Here is a 12,120-nt window from a genome sequence, read left to right as displayed (position 1 = left end):
TAATGGTTGCAGTACAAAAAAAAAAAAAAACTTTATTATTTTGTGCATGTTTTTGTGTGGTCCACTATTGTCTGGAAAACGCTAAGGATTTTAGCGTTCTGGATAGCTCAACGTAATTGACAGGTAATATACACTGCCTGGCCAAAAAAAAAGTCGCCACCAAAAAATGGTCACACTCTCTAATATTTTGTTGGACCGCCTTTAGCTTTGATTACAGCCCGCATTCGCTGTGGCATTGTTTCAATAAGCTTCTGCAGTGTCACAAGATTTATTTCCATCCAGTGTTGCATTAATCTTTCACCAAGATCTTGTATTGATGATGGGAGAGTCTGACCACTGCGCAAAGCCTTCTCCAGCACATCCCAAAGATTCTCAATGGGGTTAAGGTCTGGACTCTGTGGTGGCCAATCCATGTGTGAAAAAGATGTCTCATGCTCCCTGAACCACTCTTTCACAATGTGAGCCCCATGAATCCTGGCATTGTCATCTTGGAATATGCCCGTTCCATTTGGGAAGACAAAATCCATTGATGGAATAACCTGGTCATTCAGTATATTCAGGTAGTCAGCTGACCTCATTTTTTGGGCACACAATGTTGCTGAACCTAGACCTGACCAACTGCAGCAACCCCAGATCATAGCACTGCCCCCACAGGCTTGTACAGTAGGCACTAGGCATGATGGCTGCATCACTTCACCTGCCTCTCTTCTTACCCTGATGCGCCCATCACTCTGGAACAGGGTAAATCTGGACTCATCAGACCACATGACCCTCTTCCATTCCTCCAGAGTTCAATCTTTATGCTCCCTAGCAAACTGAAGCCTTTTTTTCTGGTTAGCCTTACTGATTAGAGGTTTTCTTACAGCTACACAGCTGTTCAATCCCAACCCCTTGAGTTCCCTTCGCATTGTGCTTGTGGAAATGCTTTTGCGTTCACAATTAAACATACTCCTGAGTTCTGCTGTTGTTTTTCTTCGATTTGATTTGACCAAACGTTTAAGTAATCGCCGATCACAATCATTCAGGATTTTTTTCCGACCACATTTCTTCCTGGAAGACGATGGTTCCCCACCATCCTTCCAGTTTTTAATGATGCGTTGGACAGTTCTTAACCCAATTCTAGTAGTTTCTGCAATCTCCTTAGATGTTTTCTCTGCTTGATGCATGCCAATGATTTGACCCTTCTTAAACAGACTAACGTCTTTTCCACGACCACAGGATGTGTCTTTTGCCCTGGTTGTTTAAGAAATGAGGAGTTACTCATTGCATCAGCTGGGGTTAAATAACTTGTTGCCAGCTGAAAGATAATCGCCTATGCAGTACTTATCCAATAGGAGGCTTGTACCTATTTGCTTAGTTAAATCCAGGTGGCGACTTTTTTTTTGGCCAGGTAATATATTAACTTGACATTAACAAAGACACAGCGGGACGGATCATCCGGGAAATGATGGACAGGCAGAGCCTGACTAAAACTAACTGGAGGTCAGACACATTCTGGGGTTTATGTCTGCTTATTTCCAAGCCTAAATGAGCAACTTCATGTTAAAAAACGAGCCCAAAAAGCAAAACCCGCGACTCATTAAATTTGCTAGCGACTTTAAAAAATAAAAGCCCACAGTCGCTTATAATAATCGAACTTGGCGACAGAAACTCAAAGTAGTTCCTGTTTTTCTACCAACAAAATGCGCATCTCCCTCTTCCCTCCATTGTTTACATTTCTGTCGCTGCTGATACTGTCGCATAGAAACAGCGATCACTCGACAAGACGCGTAGAGGAAATAAAATTAAATTCCAAAAGAAAATAGTAACGCACAGTAACGCAAAATGATTTTGATAAGTAACTGTAGTCTGACTAGTGGATATGAAATAGCAACGCGTTAGATAACTCGTTACTGAAAAAAGTGGTCTGACGACCACGGCACTGGTCACGATGATGTAATGTGGTTTGTACAGAAAAATCTGCTTAAGGTGCAGTAACTTTGCATGAATATGTGGTTACCAACCTATGAGGTTTCTGTTCTTATCATTGTGCTGAGGACGAAGAGAACTGTCATTCTGCAGATAAAGAAATCTTTGCTGAAATCTGAACATTGTACAGTCAGAAAGGAGAAAAAATGTCAATGTGTTGATTGAATTAGTTTTCCACAGTTTTAAAAATATTTATACAGCGTGTAATTTAATAACTTTATGGAATATACCAAATAAACTGGCAGAGGATTAAGGAAGTTCAGTGAGAACGTGTAAGATAATAATAAACACACCCAGATCTGGGCTTGACCAACTGCAAAAAAAAACCCAGCAAATAAATCAAAGCTGCCGGGCCATCTTGTCTCAGACGGCAAATCTCTCACGAAGGCCACAACATCTTCATTTTAGAAGACTGATCCTCTGAACTTCTATACTTATCATGGATGGTGAGTAAGGCTTACCTTAAAATCTTTTACATTCAAATATTAACTATTTTAAAGATAAGGTTCCACTCTTTAGAACTGTAATTTATAGACCCTTTTCATTAAGGCACTTTTCTGCATTTCAATTTTCTTTATGCTTAAAATGTGACTAAACACTGAGCTCTTCTCACTTGTCTCAGTCAAGATCAGAAATCAAGATCAAGCAATAAGAAAGAGTCTGGGCAAAATGGCATCCATTGCATGTCTCACATTTAAAAACCAAGAACTTCCTGATTATATCCTAAACCTTAGGGAACATTTTCTGGGGAGTGACAAAAAAAAAGTACACCGTTTTGTTGTGTGTGTGTTCTGTTACATCTGATGTTAAGCTACAACAATCTTTCCCAAAAGGAACATTATTGCTAACCGTCAAACAAGTCAGGCCGCTAGCTGTTTTAGTGTTTGACATATTAAGTCGACCAATCAAAGACAATACTTACTGTAACTGCACAGCTGCCCCAGAAGAAAAAGTGAGTAAAGTCTGACTTACAAAGCGGGGCTTTGGATACCTCTTTGTAAAATGTATATTTGCTTAATGACTTCCTATTTTAAAATAAATGTTTCACTGTCTTCTAAGTTTCCCAGATTTGTGAAATCTTTCTAATTTAACCAACGTCCTCACCATCCTCCCTCACTCTCTCTCTCTCTTTTTTAGATCTTCCTCACTTATCACTCCTCCTCACAGCTTCTTCCCTGTCTTTTCTCTGCTTATCCACACCTCTCACTCCTTGTTTACCCCATTGTTCTGCCCCTCTTTGCACTCCCCTGTTTCTCCTTCTCCTCCCTTGATTTGAGCGAAAGAGAGGCTGTAGATTCAATCAATTATTGAAAGAGCAGAAGGGGAGGGTGGGTGAAAGTGGGATGGCAAGGAAGAGATTGAGGGTAAAGCGTTGTTTGGTCAATGCTCAAAGCATTAGTCTATTCTCAAATCTGTTTTGGAAGTGCCCTGTGTTCAGGAAACGCAGGCTGCACGGACTTTCAGAAGCACTTATAGTTAACGTCATTAGCAGCTTCCACTGCTGCTCTGGCTTCTGCACAGGAATGTATGTGCTATCATTGGCATCTTCGAAAAGAGAAAACATCATCCTGGGACGCAGCAACAGACTGGCTGATGATGGCTAGTTTCTGAAAGAAATACTCTCGTGACTCCTCCCTCTGCTCTCAGATATGTATCTGCAGTGTTTATCATGAGCTGGATTGTTCAGGATGTCATGATTGGAGCCGATAAATGATTTAAAAACCGTAACATGCTAGCTTTTCCTTTCGCCACGTGTGTTTTCTTTTATAATTCTGTCGTTCATTTTCATGCTGAGGGAATATCATATCACATCTTTCATTCTTTGCAGTCATTTGAACAAATACTCACTTGTAATTATGATCACATTCATTGCTTGAGTTTCTTCTTTTTTTCTCCTTTTTGGCCAAATTTCCACCCAAAACCTTTCTTTCTCACAGAGGACAGTACTCAGTTGCTCATCTCTGCAGATGCCACTAACAGCACAGTCACCAATGGTATGTGAGCATAAAGTTCTCTGCCCTGTCCCTTTCCTCAGTCAGTGAATGGACCCCGCACTGTGCAGTGACAGTGACAATATGATGGGCATTTAACAATGTCTTTCAGTTTCCTGATCGACTGTAATAAGATGAGTGCACTTTGCTTTCTCTTTCCTTTGGTATTGTGTCTGTGTGTTCATTTTCTGATTCTGGAAGTGTGTGATTGTCCCCGAAATCAGAAATATAATATGTTTGAGTGTAAATATAGTTCTGTTTAACTCAGCTTTCATTTTTTTCCCCTCAGGAAAACAAGCTGATGGAGCTGTGGAGAACAATCAGAATAAAGGTAGATGCTTTTGTCAGTTCGGTAAAATTCAGTGTAAAGTTCAACAATATGTCATCTCAAGGCGCTTTACAAAAACAAAACAAAGCAAAATTTAATTCAATTCAATCATACAGACAGATTCCAAGTCAGATACATCAAGTCTAGTTGATCCTAGTTATCAATCAATGCCGTCAAGTTCAGTTTATTACACAACAGAATACATTTGTCTTTGTTAAAGCAGCAGTATGTAACTTTTATTTTTTTTTAAATTAAACATTAGTTAAAACTGTCTCTATGCCGTAACAGTATAACATAAGACAGATAATCTAAGAAAAGATGGATGTCCTCCATCTCCTTCCTGAGATACTATTGCACCACTCTCAACCAAAGACAACCAATCAGAGCCAGGAGGAGAGTATTAGCTCTGTCAGTCACCTGCTCAGTGTGCTGATAGAGGAGAAACATCTTACTGTTACTGGAAAACCATTTATCCACCAGGTGGCAAGCTAATTAGCCTTAGCATTTATGACAGGTTATGTTAGTTGCAGCATAGCAAAGAGAAAGGATGAGAGAAAGAGGGTGGAATGAGCAGCGCCACACGGAGGGTGACTGACAGCGCTAAGACCAGCCTCCTAGCTCTGACTGGTTATTTCTAGTTAGCACAAGAAGAGGACCTCAATTTTTTTCACAGATTGTCAGTCTCATCTTACGACATAGTGACAGTTTCAGCAAATATGTAAAAAAAATTTTTTTTTAATAAAAGTTACATACTGCAGCTTTAAAAGGATGACATTTTTTATAATTTTGTCTTTAAGACAAGCTTTTAGTTAAAATTATTGGATTATCAGACTTCCTAGATTTACTATAGCAGGCAATCGTCAGCATAGCAATTAACTTTTTTGACAAGTAACGTTAAAAATGGTGTTCTCTTTAAGATTCTTTCAGTTTAACAATTCTCTGACAGTCCATTATTGTTATGTAGTTTTCATTGTCAACCTTTTATCATCGTCTATACTCATAGTGCTTTTGTATTGTATAAAATATATTTTCAATTAAAATTAATTTCAATATAATAACCAGTACTGGGCACATTACTTTTAAAAAGTAATTAGTCACTAGCTATTTTTTTTCATAAAAGTAGCTGTAACAATTGTATTGCTTAAAAATAACATGCTAGAATATGTTAAACTATTTTGGATCCTCTCTTACTAGAACCCTAAAATATATGTTCAAATGTTTATCATTAAACTTAATCAATAAATGGACAATTATGAGAAGGAACTATAAACAGGAAATCTATCCACCAATGTTGGTGCAACATCAAGCTTAGACTGGTTGGACATCAACCACCTGCTTTGTTCACCAAGATTATTTTAGTTTTACTTTAGTTCAGACTGTGTCTGCTAGCAGCAACACAGCCATTCATGGTGACCAGTTTTGTTGCAACATGTGATGTTGAGAGGTGCTTTGTGAGAGTCAAGTTGCTTATAATATATAACTGTTGCTATGAGGGCAAAAATTACTTTTCACATTTTCACCTTTCTCTTCTAGACTAATAATATCTGCATTTTCAGTTAAAAAATGCTATCTTAGTTTATCTGGGCTCTCCGTGTCTCAGTCTGTCTACTTTATTTGTGTGAGCTCGCTGTGCTTCCCTGCTTATGTGTCAAAGCCCGCCCATCTCTGCCTCTGATGGGTTTAAGATCACTACTTTGCTTTTCCTCAGCCAATCAGTAGCACAAATCCAAAAAAATTGGATTTGTGCTACTGATCCTGGGCCTTGAATTTTCACAAGTGTCAAATTCAAGGCCCAGGGGCCAAATCTGGCCCACCATAGCTTTTTATGTGGCCCTCTAGAATCCAAATTACATAAATAATTTCCTTCAGTTTTTCACAAATCTACAAAATTCACACAAAATCAACAGATCTCCACCTATTTTTCTGATTTCACTGCAAATTTTCTTAAATTTGGTCAAAAACAATGTCACATTTAACATCGTACATTAGCGCAAACAGCGTATAAATTCCTATCAAACATTTCTAAATTGACACCATAAAATGTGCAATGTTGATTGCAAAAAAAGGTAAAACAATCACAAAATCCTGAAGGAACAGCTATTTATTGATATTTTAACAATTTATTTGGTTTTCTTTATGCATCGTTGCACAATTGTTGCACTCTTTAGGTACATTCAGATTTTTTATATGACCCAAAATGAAAATGAGTTTGGCACCCCTGCTGTAGATGAAGAAAAATCCAAACTTTCTAAAGGAGTTTGATTGGATGATGATGAATTAATGAATTTCTTCCATTACTTTCCCTCTTCATTCCAATAGAAACAGTGGGGGTCTGCATGATGTCGCTTACATTTTTAATTAGGACATTTTTGTGTGTTGTTTTTTTTTAAGTGTTATGTTTTTGAAGAAATCATGCATACATGTAAGATTGAAAGATAAAGACTCAATTTTCACATGCAGCGTACACAGGAAACAAAATACGATTAATCAACATTACTCTCTTTTGGTTGCAGCACCAATTAGAATGGTCCTCCTGGGAAAAACAGGATCTGGTAAAAGCAGCCTGGCCAACACAATATACGGAGAGCAGCTGTTCACCACCAACCACACGATCAACTCTGAAACAAGCCACTGCAAAGCCATCACCAGGTCCGTCGGTGGGAGAAACCTCACGGTCATCGACATCCCGGGTTTGTTTGACACGGACCGGCCGGAGGAGGAGCTGGAGCCTGAGATAGTGAGGTGCATCGCAGAGTGCGCTCCTGGGCCCCATGTGTTCCTCATTGTGTTCAAGGTGGAAGAATCCATAGAGCACGAGAAGGCAGTCATCGAGAAAATCTGCACGCACTTCTCTGAGGAAGCTCTTAAATACGCCGTGGTGGTGTTCACTCATGGCGACCAGCTGCCTGATGGGACGCGGATTGAGGAGTTTGTCGAGGACAATAAGCTTGTGAGTGAACTGGTGAAGAAGGGTGGCGGCCGCTGCCACGTCCTGGACAACAAGCACTGGAACAATAAGCATCAGGAGGAATACAGGAGCAACCCGTTCCAGATGGAGAGGCTGCTTCAAACTATTGACACGTTGGTGAAAAAAAACGAGGGCAAATGCTACACCAACAACCTGCTGCAGAAGGCCGAGAAAGAAATAAAAGAAGAGGAGGAGAACCTTCGACTGGTCTCAGGAAACCTGCCGGATGCAGAGATCAGAGAAAAGGCCAAGAGAAGTGTTGCTGATAAACTCTTGATCAGATGTACGGGCCTTGGCGTTGGCGTTTTGTTAGGGGCGATTTGTGGTGTGGTGGTCATGGTTGGAGCAGTCCTTACTGTTTTACAGAAATCTTCAGAGCCAGTAAAGCTGAGGAACGCGGTGGGCAAAACAGCTGCAGCTTCAGCAGGGATGGCATTAGGGGTAGGAGGAACGGTACTAGGGGGCGGTGTGGTACCAGCAGCGATGTTTTTGAGTGTTACAGCAGCTGCAACGGGAGCTGTTAAAGGTGCTTTAACTGGATACGACGTGGCTGAAGAAGCAGAGACTCCAAAGGAAGCTGCACAGAAAACAGCAGAGGCTGTGAAGAATGAGGCGCAGGTTTACTTAGATACGGTTCACCACGGCTGGAACAAAGTTATAGAAACAAAATGTGAAAAGTCAGAGGAGGACTCTTCTAGAAAAAAGAAGAAGAAACCTTGCTGTACTCTGATGTAAAACCTTTACAAGCTTTACTGAAATCATCTTTACTGGCTGTGTGGATTATTCTGGTAAACATTTTAAGTGTCTTCTGAACTTCCAGCATGAATGAATTTCTGCTGCTGGAGGAAACTGGACAGGAGGGACGTCCAGTTAAACTGTCATTAATGGAATCTAGTTATACATTGTCAAACTAATTTGATTGGAATAAAGCATATAGATGTGATTGTTAAACCTGTTGTCATTGGTTTATTCTTCAGCCTGTATGTTTAATGTTTCCTGTAGTCGTTTCAAATCTACTTTTATTTATCCAGGTCAAAAAATTAGACACAATTTTGATGGACAGAGATTTTGTGTGAGATATTATGAAAATAAATAACTAAAATTAAAAATATTGCCGTGTCAGTACTGCTGTTTACGTACTCATCTAGTGTGTACACTTAGGCCTAGAATCATTTCTGGCCCCGGAGTAGGTTTGTTGGGCTCATGAAATATTTGACCAATTGTAAGAATTGTGTTGATTAATTTGTATCTGGCCTATGTCGAAACTTAATCATCTGTGTAATGTGAGAAAATTAAAAAAAAGGAATCACATTATAGATGAGAGCACAGAAAGAAATGCTAAAAGAACAATTGCTGTACTCTAATAAAACCTTTACAAGAGTTAAAAGGCAAAGATCCACTACAATGCAGTCAAAATTAAGGACATTTTTGTATGGAATTACTTTGTTTGAAGGAAAATTGTGTAATTTCATTAGAAATAGTAGAGATAAGTAGGTAACATAAAATACCCTCTTAGCTTTCAAGATGTACATACAGTATGATTAAGAATTAGATTTTTGTCATCCCTAAATTTCTAAATGACCACAAGAGGGGGTAATAATGTCATGCATGTATGTTTCATTTTTCCCGCTTCAGTCACACATGTACCTATGTGTGTTTTTCAAGCAGGTTTCAGTGTGCAGGATTGAAACCTCCACACCAGGGGTGGGCAATCCTGCAACTCTTAGATAGATTAGAGTCCAACACAGCTGAATCCAACAGTGAATCACCTCCTCAGTGCAGTCAAGTTCTCCAGAGTCCTGCTAATGACCTCATTATTTGACTCAGCTGTGTTGAAGTTGAGACACATCTAAAAGTTCCCTCAAGGCCTGGAGTTGCCCACCCCTGGTTTAAACCTAACCACTCAGGGGAGGGGAAACTAAAAAAATTATATTGCATATAATTTTCGAAGAAAAAAAGTATTTATAAAGTCTATGCGTCATAATGGTGTGTTGCAGTAACATCTGATATACCACAAACTAAACGTGTTAAATAGCGTCAATCTGATGTGTGGATGAGATCAGAGATCTGAAACAAGTGAAGTATTACATTTGCTTACAATACACATGCAAAAGGAATCACACTTAATGCCATCACATACCTGATTGCATTGCATGTTTGGATAATTGTTTCATCTGGCAGCAGCTCATATAAGCATCTTAAAATCTCAAACAGTACCTGAGCGACACTTTAAACCACAGGCTTACATACAATAAGACAAATGTATTTTCTTGTATTTGATCAGTTGTATTTCTGTTTTACTTTGGTTCAGTGCTTTCTTAGTGGTTCTAGCTTCATTATCCTTTTGTGTCAGTTTTTTAGATCAGTTCTGTCTTGTTTCTATTTTTAAAGTAAACATAACTAGTGTTTACTTTACTAATTATGTTTACTTCTTATATCTAGTCCTTTCTTAGTCACTCTAGCTTTATTAAGTTTCTTATGTGTAGTTATTTTGTTAGATTCATTTTCTAGTCCCCAGTGTACACTCCCTCGCCCCTTGTGTCACTTCTTCTTTCTCTCTCTCCTCAGCGTGCATTCTGCTTTCTCCCCACACCTGCAACCCATTATCTAATCAGCACTGGAAGGGCCGTGCAAAGGCATTTGGAGGGACAGGGGCTCAAAGTTAAAAAGGGGCACTGGAACAAGTTCTTAAAACACCGTTCAACAACACAGCAACAACCCATATTAATCAAGAGTCTAATTGGATCCTACTATATTATTGCCATCATGTGGGGACAATGCAAAGCAAATCTAGTTTATATTTTCCCCACAAGTAAGAACAACCTGCGTTTTATCTGAGATTTCCATGTTCCCACGACCCCTGAACTCACCAGTCTGCTCTTTCCCCTCGCAGTGAACCACTGCTGCCCGTTACCGTTGATTCCCTGGACCAGACCATCTTGACACATTCTGATAATTGTGTGATCTTAGTAAATCACTTAAACTGATTTCTACTCTCCTGTCTTGTGTTCTGCATGTGGGCTAGAAAACTTAAACCCATCATGACACTTGATAGTTTGATTGTTGTGTTACCATGGCTACTACAATATGGTTAATCTTTGTGTTTGAATTGGATTTGTTCACAAATACATCACAGCAAATAATCAGTGATTGATTTCAAACTCGACCAATAAACCTGGTCTCCCTCTCACAGATTCACCTTATCAATATTTAAACATGTTAGTGATGCTGAGGTTCTTAGTAGGACGGGTTCCAGAGGGAGGGGGGTTCTGGCTAAGGCCCCATATTACCTTGGGCCGGCCCTGGAGGAACAGCTGCTGCGATGTGCATCTCAGGAATCTACCTGGAATCCACCTGGAATCTACCTGGAATCCCCTGGCGGCCCCTGTCAGTCCCCCGATGCTTTGGAGACATTTTGATTTATTTCATTGTCTCATGTTTGGCTTTTTGCTGCGGTTCTAATTATTGCTACAATATTTTCTCTGTTTATTTTGTGACTCTAAATGGGCCGAATCTTCCTTTAACACTTGAGGTTCTGTAGTAACTTCTATTTACAGTCGTGAACCTCCATCCCAGATCCTGTCAGCAGAGGCTTTAACCTGCCTGGTAGAAACGTTAAGGAGAAGCAGAGAGAACTGGGTTGTACCAGATGGTACCGGATGGTACCAGGGCTTTGGGCAGCTTCGCGACAGTCGGTACCGTGTCTTATATCAGTATGTCTGATAGAAAGACAGACATTCTTTCTATCTGTTGGTGGGACCGACTCAAGCTGCCTGTAGTGAACCGGGCCTTTAGCAGAATGATGAAGTTAAACTCCGAAGTTTCTCTGTAGCCGAAACATTTCTGTTTTTAGGGGTGAGGCGGGTTTTGTCCCGCTATTGCAAGGACGATTATAAAAATATAAATAGAAACAAATTGTCTAACTTCAACATTAGAGATTTGTTTTTATTCACAAACCAGTGTATGAAAAAATATTCTTGCCCATAATTTGATAGTTAGAGGACACAGATCTGCCTCCTCCTCACCATGGACCCAGAGTCTGAACAACATGGAGGCTCTGAGAGTCATTATTAGACTGAGGGCAGAAAGACTAGTTCATTTTTACTAAATTATTATATTTACCTAAATATTATTGCTGAGGGGCACGAGCAGGCCTTCTTTTATAAAGACTGGGAAAAAAAAACTCATAAAGGGCACTAGAGACATAAAGGGGCAGGGGCTAAAGCCCCCTTCGCCCCTACACATGCCTGAGCTCTTTTGTTCTGCATTCAACCTCCCAGTATATACACCTCTTTTTCAGTTCCTCCCTGGTGGTTCCTCTTGTCAATTCCTCATTTTACCCTGTGTTCTCCTTGCTGGATTCATTCCTGTTGATTTTTTTTCTTGGCTCACTGTTTGCCCCTGGAATTTTGTAAGTTTTGTTCTTATATTTTCATTAAATCTTCATTGGGTCCACCCTTACTGTACGACAGAAAGTCTCATCACCATAATGGTACAGACCAAAAGTGATACCAGTGAACTTGTTCAAAAACACATATCTTGATTCGATTTCAAAAACTTCTTTGATCAATAACAGGATCAATAAATTATCAACATACTGGCATTAAAAAGTGTGTTTTATTCTTTAAGAGCATATAGTGGATCTAATTAACATCATACCTGCACATTAATGGTGGATGCAAAGTTCAAATTAATTATCTCAAATTAATTAAACAACTGACTACAAAACAATTTTTACAATTAAATATAAATTCAGGCAGTAAGGGGTAACATTTTATGTAAACATTTTGCCATTTGATGGTGAGTCATCTTGTTGGGCGGTGCTATTTACACAAGGTTCATGTTACAACTGGTCTGTTTGGTAG

General features: G+C 39.5%; 1 protein-coding gene across 1 annotated transcript; it reads left to right on the top strand.

Moving 5' to 3' along the window:
• The first annotated feature begins 2,340 nt into the window (after positions 1-2,340).
• On the top strand, positions 2,341-8,206 carry LOC116732341 (GTPase IMAP family member 7-like). The gene is made up of 2 exons (XM_032582438.1): positions 2,341-2,414; positions 6,801-8,206. Exons 1-2 carry the CDS (start codon positions 2,408-2,410, stop codon positions 7,988-7,990), a joined length of 1,197 nt encoding a protein of 398 aa, XP_032438329.1. The 5' UTR covers positions 2,341-2,407; the 3' UTR covers positions 7,991-8,206.
• Positions 8,207-12,120: the final 3,914 nt, after the last annotated feature.

This window comes from Xiphophorus hellerii, chromosome 14 (assembly GCF_003331165.1).
Source record: "Xiphophorus hellerii strain 12219 chromosome 14, Xiphophorus_hellerii-4.1, whole genome shotgun sequence".
Classification (NCBI taxonomy): domain Eukaryota; kingdom Metazoa; phylum Chordata; class Actinopteri; order Cyprinodontiformes; family Poeciliidae; genus Xiphophorus; species Xiphophorus hellerii.
This window is presented reverse-complemented; position numbering and strand designations above follow the sequence as displayed.